The sequence below is a fragment of the Belonocnema kinseyi genome, chromosome 1 (assembly GCF_010883055.1).
Source record: "Belonocnema kinseyi isolate 2016_QV_RU_SX_M_011 chromosome 1, B_treatae_v1, whole genome shotgun sequence".
In the NCBI taxonomy this organism is placed as follows: Eukaryota; Metazoa; Arthropoda; class Insecta; order Hymenoptera; family Cynipidae; genus Belonocnema; species Belonocnema kinseyi.
In genome coordinates, this window is record NC_046657.1 from 94,562,076 (window position 1) to 94,582,779 (window position 20,704).

General features: G+C 29.8%; 1 protein-coding gene and 1 pseudogene across 2 annotated transcripts in view; one reads left to right on the plus strand and one right to left on the minus strand.

Moving 5' to 3' along the window:
* The window catches only part of LOC117169835, a 37,497-nt pseudogene extending 35,226 nt beyond the window's left edge, over positions 1-2,271 (plus strand).
* A 1,609-nt stretch (positions 2,272-3,880) lies between these two features.
* LOC117166899 (inositol polyphosphate 5-phosphatase K-like) overlaps positions 3,881-20,704 on the minus strand; it is a 32,610-nt gene continuing 15,786 nt past the window's right edge. For both annotated transcript variants that reach the window (XM_033351352.1, XM_033351343.1), the window contains 5 exons: positions 18,214-18,389; positions 17,910-18,134; positions 10,293-10,446; positions 8,045-8,240; positions 3,881-4,968 (listed from right to left, as the gene is read on the minus strand). In XM_033351352.1, coding sequence (XP_033207243.1) covers positions 4,793-4,968; positions 8,045-8,240; positions 10,293-10,446; positions 17,910-18,134; positions 18,214-18,389 — 927 coding nt within the window. In that variant the 3' untranslated portion in view covers positions 3,881-4,792. The remainder of the gene's footprint in view (positions 4,969-8,044; positions 8,241-10,292; positions 10,447-17,909; positions 18,135-18,213; positions 18,390-20,704) is intronic.

The following is a 20,704-nucleotide window of genomic DNA, read 5'->3' on the forward strand; positions in this document are numbered from 1 at the left end:
CCTTCAGCAGCGTTCTGTTAGATTGGAGTCCATATAGTTTGATCGAAAAATGTAATTTTTTATTTCCCATTATTTTTTATGCGGTGAAATATAGAATTTTAGATTTGTCAAGAAAATTTAAAAAGTGGTAATGATAATCTTGTAGGGCATTCAAAAAGCAATATTTTTCTTCTCTTGACTTTTTTTCACATCGTGTCTTATTTTGCTTAAAATGTTCATTTTCTTGTATTTTTTGGAATTTTGTAAATGCATGGACATAAGAAACACGAGACTAGGCATGCCATCCTAACTTTGGTGAGAGGGGTTGAATCCACGAGAGGGGAGAGAATTCCATGAGTGGGGAGAGCCGCCATCTTACGATGTGCCATTTGATTATGCGCACGAGCATTTTTGCCGACAAACTGTGCATGAAAATATAAACATGTGGGCGCTGCCATGTTTGTCGCCGGACATCAAACGGTGGCGGACCTCCCCCTCATTGCATCACCCCCGTAATGGCATACCTAGTCCCTTGTTTCCTATGTCCATGTGTAAATGCTATTGGGAACGATTAAACTGAGATACTCCACCTGGTGACAAAAATTCGAACTAGAAAGAATAGGCACGATTTTAAAGATGCATTTTAATTTGTGCATAAAAGTATTTAACCTTTTTTTTGTAGTTTAAAGTATTTATTGAATCATAAAAATAAGTCTTTATCGTAAACGAAGTGTTTTAAATGGAATTTACATATTGTGCAGTGAAAAAAAAACACTTTTTGGCAGAAATATTTTTCTAAACAAAAAAAAAAACAATTATGGTTCTCTTTATTGTGATTTTCAAAAGATTATAAACTTAAACGCACTTATTTTGAAGCAAAAATGAACTCAAAGTAAATTTTTATTAATTTATACATGAAATATTTAGTATTTAAAAATCTGATCTAAAAGTTAGGTTAGAATTCGTATTTAAATTCCAGTCATCTATTATTCGTATTCTTGGCATAATATGGATAAAATTTGTTTTAAAACCTATTTCACAAAAATGTGCTTTTTCACTGTACAAGATGGAAATTCTGTCTAAAACTATTTTTTAAAATAAATATTTGTTTTTAGTATTCAATCATTGTTTTATATATCATATAACAATCATAAAAACACTTTTATGCAAAAATCAAAATATATGTTTAAAATTATACCTACTCTTTCCAGTTCCATTTTTCTTCACCATGTGGCGAAATGGCAGACCACCATTTCCAATAACTCTGGTAATTTTTGGTTTTATGAAATAAGTCATCAGGATAAATTGTTCGTCTTTTTGAATACTATGAACATTCCCGCAGAGAATTTTTTATTTTTTTTAAAGTGGTCTCAAAAATTTTCAAAATGTGCTCACCTTTTAATTTTTATCCAAAATGGCTGACTAAAGAACTTGGCCTTAAGTTTACGACACTAAAAGAGTGTACCAAAGGCTATCTAACAGACAGACATACATCTATACAAACACATTCGTAAAAACCTGGTTTTCGGATTCATGGGGTCTCAAAACGTGAACATTTAACAAAAACTGAGGGGGTGAAATTTTACAAAATCTAATACCTTCTCTGATGAGAATGTAAAAAAAATGTTTTCTCTTTCCAGCCGACGAGGAAGCGATGCCCTACTTCTACATCCCAGTGGGAGTCCTCGTCGTCGCAAACCTCATCTTCTTCGCCTTGACAGCCCGGGATGTAAGCATATATCAGCGAGAACTAGACTTGCGTCGCCTGGCTAGAAATCAAGAATCGGATCGCCGAGAACAAAGGATGATTCGTCGAGCGAAGAGGACCTTATTTGTTTGTATAGGACTGTTCTTCCTCATGGGAATGAACTGGGCGATAGAGATTATCTCCTGGTGCTTCGGAGGCGACCCACTTGCTTGGTCGGCCTTCGATCTACTAAATGCTCTCCAGGGTGTCATTGTCTTCGGTCTCTTCGTCCTCCGGAGACCCATACGAGATATGGTGTGGTACCAAATTCAAAATCTTCGAAGAATTCCTGCCGATGAGCCAGTCATCGCCAGCTAAGACCTGAGAATACTGCCGAATATGAATGGCGTTGATGAGACTGATATTCAAACTAGACATGATCGTGGAATTGTCTGAGTTTAAGTGTAAATATATTGGTTTTATACCTTAAGGCCATGTGGTGAGTGGGTCACGTGACCAGATTCCTACCTTACCGCCACTTTTTTTATTTCCCAACTTATTTTCACACGAAACGCCACATCGAGTTGAAAATTTGGGTTACTAAACAAGAAGCACTAAGAATGGTGGATCTGTCCCTAAATTTGTATAATTATGAAAAAAGTTTATTGTTGTAAATAACTTTTTTTTTGCTTTTTTCATAATTATTAAAATTTAGGATCAGACCCACCTTTCTTAGTGCTTCATTATCCAAAATTTTTAACTCGATGTGGCGCTTCGGGTGAAAATAAATTGGGAAATAAAAAAAAGTGGTGGTAACGTACGAATCTGGTCACGGGACCCACTCGTGGCCTTGAGTAAATTAATTTTAAAATCTTCGATCATTTTCAAACTGGAGACATTTGGTTAAAAGGGAATCAAGTGAATACATTTGCATTACTATGTGAACCTCTTATATTTTCTAAAGCAAAATTAAGGGTTTTTGGATTATGACCGATTTCTTTTTTTTCGTTTCGATGCCCAAATTTTTGGTAAATTAAACAATGGCTTTAAGATATTCTACGGTTCGTAACATTGACTTAAAATTCAATTCAACTAAAGCTTAATCGAATTAAGGTTAATTGTTTCCAATTCACCTGAAATTCAATTCGATTAAATTCACTTTAATTCAAATGAAATTCATCTTCATTCGGGAGAATTTTCTTCAATTGAAAAACATTAAAAGTGAATTAACGTACATGTGATCACATTCCACTTCACAAATTCAATTTAATTAAATTATAAATAAATACAATTTAATGAGAATTCAATTTGCTCGAGGTCAATTAATTTAATTTAAACTAAATATAACGTCAAATTCAATTAAAAACGAGTGAATTTAATTGAATTGTAGTTATCAAATTCATATTCTTTGAATGAATAAAATATTGAAATTTCGATTATTAACATCCTAATACATTTTCTAAAGCAAGAGTGATCCGGCTTATATGTGGAATCCACCTTGTATGGCTTGTATGTGGAACCTTTGTGCTTGGACCCGAGTTTAAAGAGTTCCTTAAGGATCCGGGTCCAGCTTGGACCCTTTAATTTCTTAAGGGTTCGGGTGCGAACTCGGACCCTTTAATTTCTTAATGGTACGGTTCCGTACCTGTACCCTTTAAATTTGCAAGAGTTCGGGTTCACACCTGAACCTTTTAAATTCTTAAGGGTTCGGGTCTGAACCTTTACCCTTTAATTTCTCAACGGTGCGAGTCTGGACCCGTAACCTTCAATTTCTTAAGGATCCGGGTCCGGACCCGAACCTTTTGAATTCTAAAGGGTCCGGGTCCGTTTCTTTGAAGTTATTACGGGTTCGGATCCGGACCGGACCATTTAGGTCCTAGGACCCTTTAAAAATTAAGGGTTTCGATCTCTAGTGGAATCCTTTAAAATTATTGTATTTTCTATCAATTGTATTAATTTAAAGCTCTAACTTTCGGACTTTGAAGTAATCCCTTTGAAGTTGCCTCCCTTTCCATCTTCATCACAGCAACATTGATTTCTACATCAAACTAGTTCAAAATCGCAGTAATTTATTTATTTCTACTATTTAAGAATACATTAATTAATTAAATATTATTATTGATTAAAAACTGAGAGAATAATGTTGTACTCGTCAGATAGTGCGATCCTAGTCTGCCGATAAGGAACGGAATGGAGAGTAAATGCAACTTTTCGTTCCCTCTTACCGTAATATATTTGTTCATTTTTTTTTAAGGGCGAATTTTACTTACAAAAATAAAGTAACATATGCGTTTTAAGCGCATAGCAAACAGTACTTGGTTACATACCCTGAACCGAGTTCGTTGTTCTTCCACCCTGGGCTTAAATCCCTCTCTTAAATTTCCAGAAATTATTTTATTTTATCAATACATATTTTGATATACCTTGTTACATCATTGTTATAATGTATTAGTTTAGTTTTGTATCGTCCTTAATAGATGTCGCGAGTCTTCGCTTGGAATGTAAAAGAGTAATTCCAAATTGGCTTCCAGCAAAGGATTGAGAACCGAATTTAAAATTCAATTTCACGACTGTGTTGAAAAATTGAATTCAAAATCAAATCCAAAATTGTAAAAAGTTATGGAGAGAAGGGAGGAATATTAACCGCCGGTGAAAAAACAATCTCTCTGTCTTTACCCTAAAAAGCAATACGGCTACCAACCGATTGCTTTTTATCAATATTGTACAATGCACGCCAAAACGCGTGAAAGCCAGGTACTAAACTTTTTTTTTTAATCCTAGTTTTAAGTGATTCTCGGTGCAAATATCCTTCGCAATTCTTAAAAAAATGGCAATCTTCGAATATTCATTCTATTGTTTTTGACACATACAATTTTAAGAAGTTGCCAAAATGAAATCTTCAAACTTTTTAGCGCTTTCACATTGTGAAGCATAAAGTTAGATTGTAATGCACCTTGTTTTAAAAAGACGGAGGATATCATGCCCGAAATGAAAAACGCGGTGGTTAAGTCGTGCCATCAATAACCGAAATCGCATTGAAGCCGGTGCGCGCAGAGTTGACGAAGCAAAATCTGGTATCGATATCGGTTTCTAGAGTCATTTGAGCTGCTCTTGACTCGCCTGAGTCTATCTATGATGTCCTGGGAAAACTTGACTAACGCCCAGGATGCCTAGTATGTCCCCGCGCTGAGTCACGTAAACGAGACGATACATTCCGGTCGTCCTGATTGCCGTGTCTCCAAAATATAGAGTTTCTATGAGTTTCGTGTTGGCAGAAATCTCCTCAGGCAAGCCTGACTTTTCTGAAAATTGTGTATAATGTAAAGAGTGTTTCAGCTTTTTACTCCAAGCTGCATGCTTGAAGTAGTCCGGCTACTAAGAAAGCTAGTCAAAGCTCTGTCCATTATTTTTTTCTGAAATTTGGAATTAAATACAAAATTTGGACAGGATATCAATTACTAAATTAGAAATCAAATTTTTATGCTGATCAATATAAATAAAATGTTTTTTAAGGTGGCTTGGGCGCTTTTTAAAAAAATCACAGACAGTTCTGAAAATTTGATATTATCGAAAGAAAATATACTAGATCACTTTGCAAAAAAGAAATACGAAGATTGACGATGAAATTATCGAAAAAAACGCTATTAAAAAGTTGTGATTTTAACATGTAGTCTTATGGGAGGGCTCAACAGAATGAGGTAATACTCTTGAACAAAATCACGAACTTTTATAAATCAATGTTATCCGAGTGCCTTAAAATAAAAGGAATCGATTAGTACCATAATAAAGGGGGGTTGACGATGTCATTGGTGAAAAATTTCAATCAAAAACTGCAAATATTGCACAATAGCTGTGACTATCTGAGGCATATCATACCATATCATACGTTTCTGTCACTTTTTTTGGACGTTTTCTACTTTTTTATTAAGATGACATTATAATATCCGTATATCAATAAAATTCAAATAAAGACTGATCGCATGATAGATAGCCCCCACAGTGCCCCCCACATTGTACGGCATCAAACGCCCAAGCCACCTTAAATAATAATAAAATGTAAATTTAAATGTTGACTCGACTTGATTCTAGCTAAATTTTTTATTCCAGGCTACATTTTTCTCAAATTAAGCTCAAATACCCTGTAAGCAAGTATAAATGAGCAGTAATTTAAATTTTACATTATATTTTCTGTCTCAACAAAGTTTTCCTAAAAATATTCAACGTGCTTTAAAGCCAAAATTAACCATTTTTGGAGCCCGCGAAAGGCCTCTCCATAAAATCCTATGTTTTTTTGACACCACTTTCAACAGTGATAATTCAAATTTTAATCTGAAAAGGGCCACTAAAAAAGGAATTATGTGAAAGAGGACATATTTCTTCGCAAAAAAAACTAGTTTTAAGGATTTTTTTCTGATCGATCCAATAACCTATTAACGCCTAAACGAACGATTTTTTATGCTTTTTCGATGTAAAATATTCTGAACTTTCGATTGGCGCTGTCATAATTTTGAAAAAAATTCATATGAACAAAGTTTTATTTGTTAATTTTACAAAAAACACGAAATTTCGAATTACACAAATTTTTCATTACATATTTTTACACAGAAACAGTCAATGGATTTTTATAATTTGTGAATTTTTGGCGTCTATGGAAGCTAACCTTCAAAATCCATGTATAAATTTTTTTTTAATTCAAGATGGCAGCATGCAATATGGCGGCTTAAACCTGAAAATTTTTCGCTTATTTTGATATTTTTCTTATTTTTTGATTTAAACAAATTGTTGATGATGAATGTTTATCAAATTGCGTATACAGAGGTTTTTTTGTGTTGCTAGTTACGAATCTGTGATCAGTTTTCACAAATTCAAGATGGCGGCCAAAAATTTCAAAAAATTGTTCAATTTCTATGAAAGTCAGTATACAGGTGTTCTTTAGGTCGCTCATTACGAATCCATTATCTGTTTTTACAAATTCATTATAGCGGATCGAATATACCGTTCAAGATTGTCAAAATTAGTTCAGTATTGATGAAATCTAGTATATAAGAATTTTCGTGTAGCTTATTACTGAATGCACTATTCCATACTGTAATTTTTTCTTGTGCAAGTCATATAGGTTACATGTAAATTTTCATCTTTTACATTATATTCATTTCTAATTTAAAAATTATTTTTATCCATATGCAGATTATAACAGTTACTTCCTAAAATAAAATACAACAGTTCATTCGTTTGGCTACAATTTTTTTGTGAAAAACTTTTTACACAAAACTTGTATATAAGTAGTACATAAAAGTCAAGCGTCAAAAAAAAGTTCATACTGATGAAATTGAGTTTGAAGAGTGCGAAAACGAGTCTTAAAATGCAATTTATGTTCCTAATATAGATGATTCCGGAGATTCTGATTCTGGATCCCATTCTGAATCTGACACTGAGTTAGATATTGAATCTGATTCTCTTAATTGACATACCATTAATAATATACTTACAGTCTCATATCATTGGTAAAAACAGATAATGGATTCGTAATCAGTGACCTAAAAAAAATCCTATAAACCGAATTTCGTAGTAATTCAACAATTTTCGAAATTTTTGGCCGCCATATTGGATCCGACATCTTGAATTTGTGAAAACAGATAACAGGTTCGTAATCAGCGACCAAAAAACATCTGCATACGCAAAATGGTAAACATTCATCATCAAAAATTTTTGTAAATAAAAAAATAAGAAAAATATCGAAATAAGTAAGAAAAATTTCGGCTCTAAGCGGCCATATTGGATGCTGCCATCTTGCATTTGAAAAAATCTATACATGGATTTTGAAAATTGGTTTCCATGGACGCAAAAAAATTCACAAATTATTAAAATTCAACGACGGTTTCTGTGTCAAATATGAAATGAAACATTTTTGTCATCCGAAATTTCGTGTTTTTTGTTAAATAAACAAATAAAACTTTGTTAAAATGAATTTTTTTAATTCTTACAGCACCAATCGAAAGTTTAGAATACTTTACATCGAATATAACTTGTCTCAATTTTTTTAACATCGGATTTCTATTTAAAATCGCGGTTGAGAAAATCATAAAAAACCGTTCGTTTAGGCGTTAATGGGTTACATTTTCTTAGGCTGAAACTTTCACTAAAAGTCGAATCATTCTAGTAATATAAAATAATATATTTAAAATCATTCCAGACGAAAAGTTTCATTTTTATTTATTTTTCATGTATGTAGTTATGCAGTGTGAACTTTAAGACTATGTCAAGTGAATAAATTATTGACTAGTATTGTGCTTAGAAATAATGAGAGCAGACAAAGTACAAATAAAGCGCCTTATACCTAGAAATATAACTGCATTTATTGGCGTGAATTTATCTTACCTAAGCCTCTGTTAACGTATTCGTAAACGAGATATTCGTCAATGCTGGAAAAGCCTTCTTTATAAAGACCAATCCAGTCTCCACTTTCGGGTTTCGTATTGTCCACAAGCTTGTAAGAAACTGCATTTGCCTCATCTATAAACCATTCTGAAATAGGTTCAAATTCTATTCCTGGACCATCAACATCCGGACGTATCTTGAAAAATTAGATATGATATAATATTAACACACGAAATCCCGAAATACAATTTTTCGGCTTTCCTAAAAGCATTGAAGACTGATTCCATTTCAAATCATGCAATATGATGATAAATTTTGAGCTCTATCGAAACATCCGAAAAATATATCAAAATCTTCAAAATTGGAAAAATGGCGGCGGTTTTTCTGAAAGTGTTGAAAATGGATTTCCTTGAAAAGGCCAGTTTTAAAATTTTTTACTTTTTTTGTGGATTTGCGATCATATGAGCTACATATTCTCCAAGTTGGGGTTTTGGTAAACAAATTCTTCCCATCTAAAAAATATTTTTCGACAAAAATCAAATTGTTAATTTTTTTGTAAAATCTGCCGAAGAAAGGAGTAAATACCATGGGAAAAAATGTTCCGAAATGATTTTTTTGTAAAAAAGCCTATTTCACTTTTTTAATATATGGCACCACATCAATTTATACACTTATTTACTTAATCAGAATTATTTCGATCTGACTACGTTAACGCCTCTCGTAAAGTTAATATTTAAATTTTTATTGGTCTTTATTTTATTTTGTATTCTACCGAAAAAAGGAGTAAATATCAAGGAAAAAAGTTGTTTTAAAATGAATTGGCCTTAAAAGAGCCTCTTTCAGTTTTTTGATATGTAGCACCATTGAAAAAAAATAAACACAAAATTATTTTTTAACTAATTGTACGAGAGCGGTAATGTATCCGGATTGAGATAATCGTGATTGAGTAAATAAGTATATAGATTGATGTGGCACCATATATTAAAAAAGCGGAATAGACTTTTTAAAAATAACTTTATTTCTAAGCAACTTTTTTCCTTCATATTTACCTTTCTTTTGTAATTATTAAAAAAATTAACAAATTGAATTTTCTTTAAAAAAAATTTGTATACAAAGAAATTCTTTACCAAAAGCCAAACTTGGAGAATATGTAGTCCATATTATCGAAAATCCACAACAGCAAAAAAAAGGAAAAATTTTTAAAGGTGCCCTTTTCTAGAAAATCCATTTTCAAATTTTTTAGAAAAACCGCTACCATTTTCTATATTTTGCTCAGATCATTCGATAAAGCTAAGAATACCTCATCAAATGGAAGAATAACCAAACAAATACGTATATTTGGTAAAAAAAAACTACATCATTTAGAAAAAAAATTAGGCAGGTTTTTATGGAATTGTAAAGTTAACTTCAACAGCTCACCATACCTAAACAAACTTTTTTCTAGCCAAACGGGGAAACACGTGTTCCTTTATTTGGTGTGTAGAATAACATACTTTCATGCCGAAATATTCTGACAACCTCATACAGACATCATTGCATGATTTGAAATGGAACCAGTCTGAAAGGGAAATTTCATTCTTATGGAAAATAAATATTTCATACAGTAGCTTGGAAGTTTCCTTATGATTAATATTTATTTATTACGCTGAAAACATAAAGCTTTTAGAAGAACATATTAAACAATAGGAAAAATATTAATTTTCGACTTAAAAAGAAGTTCAGTGATTTTTATAGAATTTTTTAAATATTAAAATCATATAAAATAATATCTCACAATAAAAAAAGGTTTGCATTGGGAACTCCAGGAATCAGACATAATGGGATGAGGTGCATTAAATTATTTAAATTAAAGAAGAACAAATCAGATTGTTAATATAATTTTAGTAAAACTACAGTGAAAAAGCACAAGCATTAAGCTGGCACTGTTGTTAAAATTAACGTGAGGTCAGTTTTCAACACTTTTAATAGATCTCCTTTTCCAAACTATTCAATTCCAAAACTACGAATAGAAATTCAAATTTAGTATATTAATTACTAAAGAAATAACAAATTCTTGTCATATAAGAAATTAATTATAGCCGTTATATTATCTCTCAATTTAAAATTAAAACTTTCAAAAAAAAATTGAACATTTTGAAACGTAAAGGTTCTATATTTTGCAGAATATTTGTTTATTTTGCAAAGAGAGGTTTAGAATTTAAAGCTTCGTGCCTCTAAAAAAAGTAAATAAACTTTTCTATAACATTACCACAATATCGAATTCGCCAGTGACAGGTTTATGGTCGGATTGCACATAACTGGAATGGCTTTTGTAAGTATGCTGCTCAGCCTTCAGCTTCACGTTTTCGTACACGTCCGCATTCACTTTAAATAAAATTCTGTCCGTCCAGGACGGTCGTCGTCTATGAGGAAAAATATTTTCTAAATTTTAAAAATCTCTAAAGGTCTTATCAATTTGAGAGTTTAAGAAACTAGCCAACAAACACGCGCACTATGCACGCGATTATTGAATATTTCCATATTTTAAGTACTAAGTTGTGTTGCTCTAAAAAGGTCTAAATTAGTTCCAAATACGTATTTTCCAATAATTAGGAACTAACTAATTAAGCTAAATAATTAAGCTGCTAATGGTTCATTGGCCAAAAATCCTACAAGAACCATACGAATAAATATTGGTTTATATTTAAATACTTATATCTTAGTATTCAGTGTCGGTTTCAACTTAAAATCATTTAAAATGCCACATACTTTTCTCAAATCCTGTCAAAATTATCTGAAATTCCTGAAAAATATTTAGAAATGACTTCGCATCCTGTGAAATATTTTGAAACCACTTAGAAACTTTAGAAGTTCTGTAATAGCATGTGAAATATATTAAAACTCATTGAAAACTGTTAAGAAATCGTTACAATGACTTGCAATCATTTTGAGATTGCTATGAAATCTCTTAAAATATTATTAAATGATTTGAAAATCCCTCAAATACTTTAAAATAAAGATTAATAAACATTCTTTGAAATCCATTGAAATCTCTGAAAGTGTTGTAATACGCCTTGAAATATTTTGAACCCTACTTAAACCGCTTAATAAATAATACCATCGAATATTTAATATTGAATTGAAAATATATTGAATACGCTTGAAATGTTTTTAAATCATATAAAATTCTTTATATTATCTTAAACTTGTCTAAAATATCTTGAGATTTTTTGAATTCTCTTAAAATATTTTGAAATCACTTGAAATAGGTAGAAATCCATTTAACTATTTCGAAATAATACTTCAGAAACGTTAATATTTTTTTTAACTTTTCAAAATCCAAATAAATCTTCTGAGATCTTTTGAAATTCTGTGAAATCTTTTTCAAATTGATATCTGATGTAGGCTTAATATTTGGATGACAATTCCTCGGTATTAACGAATTAACGGCAATGAATTTGTTTTGTATTTAATGGAATTAAGTTTCATTCTCTGCAGTTGTAAATAAATTAAATATGACGTGCAGGGTGGCTTATAAACTAAAAAAAACGATAAAACAGAAATATCCGGAAAATGTTTTGAGTCCGGGGGAAAACCTGAAAATGACAGTCAGCTTATTTATAACCAGAGGCTTTTTGAATTTTTAGTTTTAGAATAAAAATAATTCGTTTCAAAACTCTTGATTCACTTTGAAAGTCACTTATTCACTTTCTGAATTTTTGAAGCGTTTTTAATTCAATAATTTAAGTTTACAATATATAACATTGTTTGAATTGAAATTGAAATTTCTCAAAATTAGGTGGAAACTTTATAAATTAGATAATTTCAAATTTCAAAGTGTTTGAAATTTAACAATTATTACTTAAATCCTTACACTAGGGAGGCGAAATGCGTACAATAAATCTGAAAAGTCGCTTATCTTTGTAATGAGTTATAAAATTGATAATTTAATAACTTTTTAATAATTAATAACTTCTGCCAATCTTGACGGAGGTTTCTAAGTGTACTTCAGAAAAAAAATAATTTAGGTTAAAATTTTGTAATTAACAGTAGTTATTTAGAGGTTTAGGTTTTGCTTTATCTTTGAGGAAAAGTTACAATATTCTCATTAAAAAAATATTATTATATTATTAAAGTAAAAAAAATTAATTTATAAATCATACAGTCATAATTTATATAAATAACGTAAGTTCAGATTTTAAAGTAACGCCACACAAATAAAATTATAGAGAATAACTCTAAATAATTACTGTTAAGAAAAACAATATTAACGTGAAATATATTTTTCTTAAATTTATTTCAGATTGAAAGCATTGATAGTACAAATATTCGTAATTGAAACCATTAACTAAATATTTCAAATTCAAATATTATAAAAAAGAAAGTTCTAAATTAAAAACCTTAATAAACGTGACAAATTTTAGGTTTCAAGTCTTCAGTATCAAATAATTAGAAAAAACGCGGTTGAAATTTATAATTATTTCAGAATGAGTAAAATCGATTATTTTCATATTGAATATTTGGCATTAGAACATTTTAAATAAGGAGCATTTGAAATTGAACAAATGTGAACTCAAATGTTATTGTACAATTTTCAAGTTTAATAAATTATACTTAAATGATTTTAAATTGAGGGCGCTAAAAGTTTGCTAATTTCAATTTGATAATTTATATGTTTGATAATAACTGAAGGGTTAAATACAGTGAAATAATAAAATACTTCTTTTTCCGAAGTAAAGGCCTTTAAATAACACTATTCACAAATTTTTTCGCAACAAAGTACCAATTCAATTCTAACCTAAAATTTTAAATCTTAATTTCCTACAAAAAGTCAATAAATCTTTATTTTCCCGGAACAGAATAATTTTATTGTTAAGAAAACTTTTTTTATTTTTATTTAGTCTCACCATACTTCGAGAGCAAGCTTTTTTTTTTAATTGAAAAATATTTTTTTCGTCGCTATCCAAAAACGATTTTCAAATCCCATGAAATTTGAACCTCCAAATTCTTGAGTGATTTACTCAGAATTGGTTAACGTTTTATAATCAAATTCATTTCTTCCCAATTTAGTAACTACTTATTTTGGAAGTAAGTTTTTATTTTTAGTTTAAACTGAAAATTGCACTTTTTATCGTAACCTGGAATCTAGCCTGTTCGAATTTTAGGTACCTGTCACTTTAAGATTGTAAATTTCCCCATTATATTTCCCGGAACTGGATAATTTTTTTTTAAATCATATATTTTTTTCTTTCAATCCAGAAACACTTCAGCTCGAAAGCAAACGTTCGTTTAATCTTTAAATGGTGATTTTTAATTTACTTTTTAATTTAATTAACAGTATACTTCAATTTTTGACGAAAGAAATTAGTTTGCAACTAAAATTATATTTTTAAGAAAAAATTTAATTTTTAACCAAAATGACCAATGTTTCCTAAAAAGAAGAATTTTCCAGCAATTTTCTACAGAATAAGGCAATTTTTCAACGAAATACATACATTATCACCTAAAAAATATAAACTTTCAACTAAAAAATATAAATTTGTAAACAAAAACTAAAAGCAAGTTTTTAGTATAATAGTTAAATTTTAAACAAAAGAAATTAAAGTTGAACGAAAATGATTAATTTTTGAACAAAAAAAAAAAAGAATTTTTAACCAAACAGATGAAAATTCGATATAAAGAATAATTATCTACCAAAAATGAATTTTTTAAATATAACACATACGTTTTCAAATAAAAAACGATAAATTTTCATCCAAACATAGAACAGTGAACTTTGAGTTAAAAAAAATAATTATGATAAAAAAATTAATCTTCAACCAAATATTTGAAGTTACAACCAAATAAATGATTTTTTAACTAATTAGATGAATTTTCAACTACAAAGGATAAATTTAAACTTGAATACGTTTGACTATTTGTAATATTTCAATGTTTCTTTTCTAATATGTTAAATTTTGAATGAACTTGGTTCAAAAACGGTCAATCCTAATTTGTTTTATCTTTGAAGAATTGAAGGCCTCGAAATGAAAATTGTTCAATTTTGTTGGCTACTATTTCAGGACTGTCTAATTTCAAATATTTTTCATTTTGATTGAATCTAATTTTTAAAGTTTCGATTTTGTATCAGATCCGTTAATTTCGACATTCTTTTTTTAATACTTTAAACTAGGAATTGTTTAACTTTTAGTGTTTCCTAGCCTCTGCAGAAATTCTCATAGTCTCGGTCGGATGCAGGATGGCCTTCTCGCTTCGCAAATATTTAAATTTAAATTACATATAAATTTTTTAATTCAATAATTTTCTATACACATGCTCAGTAATTTACACGTATAAAATGGAACCATTTTTAATCAAATATAGTTAAACTACCAAATTGATAATTTTAAACTTTTATACATTGTACATTTCTAAGATTCAGATTCAATTCTAAAAATGTAAATCCACGTCACAATTAAATTTCAAAAATAATTTTAAGCTTGAAACATAAAAAGTTAAACGATTAAATTTTTCTTATAAACTTCACACTTCTTAAATTAAAAGTTAAATTATTTTTTTAATCGCTTAAAAATCCTCAAAATGCTTCGAAATTTTATTTCGAAATCTTAAAATATTTACAAATTATTTTAATTTTATTCAAATTTTAAATTATTTTTGAAATTTTTCAGAAATTCTAAGCATCTTTTAAAATAGTCCTAATTTTTCGTAAAAATTTGTTTAAAATTCTGCCTAATTAAAAAATTTCCGTAAAAAAAATTATAGATGTTCAATTGTTATTTATACGTCAAAATTCAATAATTTCACTTACAAATTAATTTTTTTTAATAGAAAAATTAAAATTGTAACTTTCAAAGTTTAGTTTTAAATCTTTAATTTATAAATATTGATTTTAAATTAACAGTACGACTTTTCGAAATATTAAGTAACTGTTATTTTTCCTAATTCAAAAATTTCAAATTGATTGGTTTAAAAATGGAATATTTTAGACTGAAATGATATTTAAAATTTCATAAAAGCTTTCAATTTTGAATAAATTATCTTGAAGTTATTTTAAAATTGAAGATAGTTTATAAAGTTTCAACCGGGCGTTTAAATTTGTTTAAGTGATAAGACTTCCTAATTCAAACAATTTAATTTTTAACATTAGAATCTGAAAATTCTAAGATTTGAACTGATTCCGAAACGTCTTGTAAAATTACTATTAATTTTACCAATTTTAATGTACAGTTCATTTTTTAAATCATTAATTAATTTATATTCACAGTTGATCAACTAAAAATGTTTTTTATCCAGAATCTTAGATTTCAAACACTTCTACTTTTAAATTGTTTAAGTCTTTGAGACTGAATTTTTTAATTCTTTAACCCATGAAGTCCCAAAATGAAGAAATTTCTCTCTTACGTTTGAGCTTGAATAATTTTATAAAAAGGGCAAAGAATTTATTGTAAAATACATTTTTCTACTATTTTCGGATATGCTCTAAACGATGCAATGGTTTAAAAAACGAAAAATATTGATTTCCAATGAATAATTAACAAATATAAAAAAATGCAATTTTTTTCAATCAAAAAATAGAGGGGCAAGGAATTTTTTATCGTCGCAAAAATGCACAAAAGTGCAAAAAATCCCTGAACTTTTCAAATCCGTTGAGTTTTTTTAAATACGGGTTTTTAAAACAAAATGGCGGCCAAAAAACGGAAACCAAACATTTTAAATTTCGTTTTATCGATATTTTTGGTGATTTCTCACTCAAATCATATACATATTTAATGATTTCAGTGAGAAGGTATTTGAATAGTCTATTTTTAAAGAAAATAAAAATAGTGTTAAATAGGTAAAATCATGATTTTAAGATGATGAAAAATCATTTTATTGCTATTTTACGTCATATTCACACCAAAATTCAAGGTGGTGAGTGAAATATCGTTTTTTTCCAACGATTCAGTGATTCACTGATATTATTTTCATCAAATTAAAATTTAATGTTTACATAAGTGAGAGAGGATATAACCGCGGTTCCACTGTACTTCAATTATTATGCTTCAACTTCAGCGTTACACAGCAGAGTCATGTAAAATTATATATCAGTAAATATCACATTTTAATTTTATAAAAATAATATCAGTGAATCACTCAATCGTTGAAAAAAAATGATATTTAACTCACTGCATTGGATTTTGGCGTGAAAATGACGTAAAATAGCAATAAAATGATTTTTCATAATCTTAATATCATGATTTTGCCAACTTCACACTAGATATTTTTATTTTATTTCAAAATAAACTATTCAAATGCCGTTTTACTGCAGTAATTAAATATTTATATGATTTGAACGAAAAAATCACCAAAAATATCGATAAAACAAAATTTAAAATTTTTGGTTTCCGTCTTTTGGCCGCCATTTTTTTTTTTTAAATCGTAGATAAAAAAACTCAACGGATTTGAAAAGTTCATACATTTTGTGCACTTTTATGCATATTTGGGACGATAACAAAATGTCTTCCCCCTCTATTTTTTGATTGAAAAAAAATTGCTTAAACATTTTTTTGTTTTAATAGTCAATTGTTAATTGAAAATCAATCTTTTTGGGTTTTTAAACCATTGCATCGTTTAGAGCATACCGGAAAATAGTAGAAAAGAATATTTTAGAATGAATTCTTTGCCTTTTTTATAAAATTATTCAAGCTCAAACGTAAGAGAGAAATTTCTTCGTTTTGGGACTTAATGGGTTAAATTAAAATGCCCTCTTAAAAATTAAAATCTAAAATGGAAATTTTTTAAAGCTCCAGATTGTCAAAATACGCATTATAAACTGAATGACATAATACATTCAAAAAGAAAATAATTTAACTAATTATTTAGTAAACGGTTGAAATAAGATTCGGACAGAATTCTGCCCTAAAAATTTGTAAATTCCCGGTCAAAAAATAGATGCACTATCATTTCCCGGTTTTCCGATCCATCAGCCACTCTGCGGATATTTATCCATTGCATTTTTCCCCGAGGAGGGGAAATGAGGGGAAGGGAAGTAGGGAAAGTGAGAAGAAATGGGAAGAAATTAGCAAAACGGAAGTGAGAGAAATACGGCTAGTGAAATAGAGGAATCGACTGGAGGGGGTAGATGATGAGTGGGGAGTCAGGCGAAATGAGCGGAGGGTAAGTAGAGGAAATGAGGGGGATGGAAGTAGGCGAAGCGATAGGTAAATGAGGAAAGGGAATGAGAGAAATAGCTGAAGGGATGAATAATGAGGGGAAATGAAGGGTTTGGGACGTGACGGGAAATCAGGGGAGGTGAATAGGGGATTTAAAGGAGGGGGAATAGAGAAGGAAGACATTGAGTAAGGGGCGAAGTGAGAGTAGAATGGGGCGGATTTGAGCGATTTAATTTCCCTTCTTGTAGGCGTGCGGCGCCTACATTGACTAATTTTTGAGGTTTGAATTTGAAAATTTAAAACCCCAGAAGAAATAGATGAAAACTGACAAATGAGTGAGAAATAATTGAGATAATTTATTTTTTGCTGTCTTGGTGGGCACTCTGTTATATATTATACAGTACTATTAGCGACACGAACCGTAGAAAATTCTCGAATATCAGTAAACATCGGTAGCACTAATCTTGTGGACACCACTTCAAAAATTTGTAAACACTTTTCACAGCGCAGGATTAAACCCAGGTTATATAGTTATTGGAACTAGTTTTCTCTAATTAGGATTTTATATTTGGATTAAATATACAATTTACATGCGAAATATAAATTTGGTTCTGTATAACGATTAGTTTGTGTGCACAGCCAATAGAGGAGGCGTTGGGATCAAATGGGAATCACAATTGTGAAATAGGTATAAGAAATTAAGTGTTCAAACACTGTAGAAAAGAGAATCTTACTTGAGATCAAAATCCTGAGAACCAAACTCGTACTTGTAGGTTGGAGGGAAGGAGATTTCGTTCTCGGTGAGTTCTGCGAAAGCTTCTCCACTCGTCATGACTCTTTTGAGTTGGTCTTTCGCTAAAAGGACGTCCAACTGGCTCTGCCTGACCAGCAGGTTGATGTCGGACGGCGACAGACCCTCTCCCAGTCGAAAATTTAAATCCCCGATCCAGAAAATGTAGCTGCAGACAACAGGTTACCATTACTGCTGCTATGAAGCTATTCCACGATTTGTTTATTCCATCATGAATGTATACAGACTCATGGTAAAAGATGCTGGAGGTGTCGGGGGCTTCGTAGACGTGCTCCCTGAGAATCGTGTTGTAGTCCGAGACCCGCTCTGCTAGGAGATGGTCGTGGGGAGTCAAGTGGGTGTTGACAAGGCACAAGCTGACACCGTAGAGGTTTAATCTCACGCTCACTGCTCCTTTGTTTCCCTGAAATGCTCTTGATCCGTCAGATATAAGCTTCCTTTAATTTTTTTTAATTAATTTAAGCCTTTTCAATCATTTATAACTATAAAAAAAAGATAAAATTCGAAAAGTAGGATTTCTTAGTAGGATCACACTGCTAATAAATTTATTGTGATAATACTATATATATTTTGTAAACTTTAGAAATTAAATTCTATCATTAAATTATTAGTAACTTCAGAATTAAGCACTTTTTAACTAGGATCACTTTACTTAGAGTTGCAATTCTACCGAATTTCTTTGATAATATCAACATATATTTTACATATTAGTTTGGCGTTATCGCAGGGTTGTTACAGAATTTCGATTTCGACATTCAAGGCCTTTTCCAGCTTCTATTCACAGTTTTTCTAGCTCAATTTTTTCAGAAATTCCCGACTTCACATTCTCGGCCCTATTCCGGAAAAATGAGAGACTTTTAAAAGGAGAAAAATATAGCAATAAGGAAAAAAATTCACACCAAGTTAAATAGACTAAACTCTAATTTGTATTTTTTCAAAGATAAAGAAATAATCATTGAAAATCTGAGAAATTCAACTCGTACGTCACGGACATTATTTTATTAACTTAGGGAGCGCCCACATATTTCGTGACACTATTTTCAGTGACTTTTGACTCCACCCTCCCTCTTGTGACAATTTGTGACCTTAAAATAAAGTTTGCGAATTTTGCGAAAGATGACCCTGCAAAGGCACAGTTAAACAATAGCTTAATATGTTTAAAAATTACATTTATATTACAAAATTCCCAATCTTGCCTCTATTCCCATTTTTTCAATAATTATTATTTTTCCCCTGTTTTTAAGAAATTTCCCCCTTTTCTCGTTTTTTCGATTATGAGTAAATTGAATTAATAGAACTCAATAAGAAAACTGAACTATTCTTAGCCAAAACTTAATTGTTTTGGTGAAAAATTCTACCATTTTATTTTTAAATCAAAATTCATATCGTTTGATTAAAAATTCGATTATTTGGTTGAAGGTTTAATTAATTTGTTAGAAATGAAACTATTTTCTTAAAAATTAGTTTCATTTTTTGTTGAAAATGACTTCTTTTAACTGAAAATTTAACTATTTCATTTTTGGTTGCAGTTATCTTTTTAAGTTAAAAATTAATCTAATAGTTGAAAATTACTGTTGTTTGTAGATGATTAGTGTTTTTGGTCGAAAATTAAACTTCTTGGTAAAATGAAATTTTAGTTGAAATTCAACCATTTCGATATATATTGACTTTTTTGTTTAAAATTAATATTTTTGGGTTGAAAGTTCAACTATTTTGTCGAATTTTGAACCAAAAACTGGCTAAATTTAACGACAATTATAGGACATTATTTTATTTAACATTTAGATTGGTTCGGGTTTTCAGGTCAGGTTGTGAATCCGAAACCCAACCTGGCGCAACCGAGTCCGACCCTACCGTTTTAGGTTTCTTAAATTCTTGCACACCCCTAGAAATTACTTTTTTTGTCTGAATACTTAACTGTTTTATTTTTGGTTGGAAATTTATTCTTTATAAGAGTTGAGTTTTTAGTTAAATTTAAACAGTCGAAAATTCTTTTCATTTTTAAATTGGTGTTTTATTAAACTGAAAATGTAATGAATGCATTTTTTATTCAAAATTTATATTTTGAGTTGAAAAATCAAATATTATGTTGAAAATTCTTATTTTTGTACTTGCAATTGACTTTCTTTTTAAAAAATTTCTTTTTCTATTTCAAAATCAACTGTTATCTAAAAAATTTGATTTTTTAGCTTGAAAACTTAGCTATTTTTGTTAAAAATTTGTCTAATTGGGTAGAAAATGAATCTTCGTGTTTGAAAATTGATCTTCATGCATTCAAAAACAGCTATTTGTAAAAAATTCAACCATTTCGTCGAAAGTTGAATTGCTTTTTTGAAAATTCAAACTCGATAATATTAGTCTTTAACTTATCGACACGGATTTAAATTTTATCTTTTGATCAGAGAAGTATAACTCTTAAACTGTCACGAAATATGTGAACGCTCTCTTACGTCTAAACAAAATAAGATTTTTTTTTATTTTTACAAAGGAACCCCACAGAAATGCCTTTTCAATACATTTTGTGCGGGGTCCTTTAGGAGCATGCAAGTTTTTTTCAAGATTCTGCATTACTTAAAATTATTCAATCTCAAACTCTGTAAATTCAAACAGTCTAATTTATTCAATTTTGAATAAAATTTTATTTTAATAGTTGATTGACATGGGTGAGTTAATAAAATTTCAATGCAGAATATTCAATAAACTTTTAAAATTTTAAGA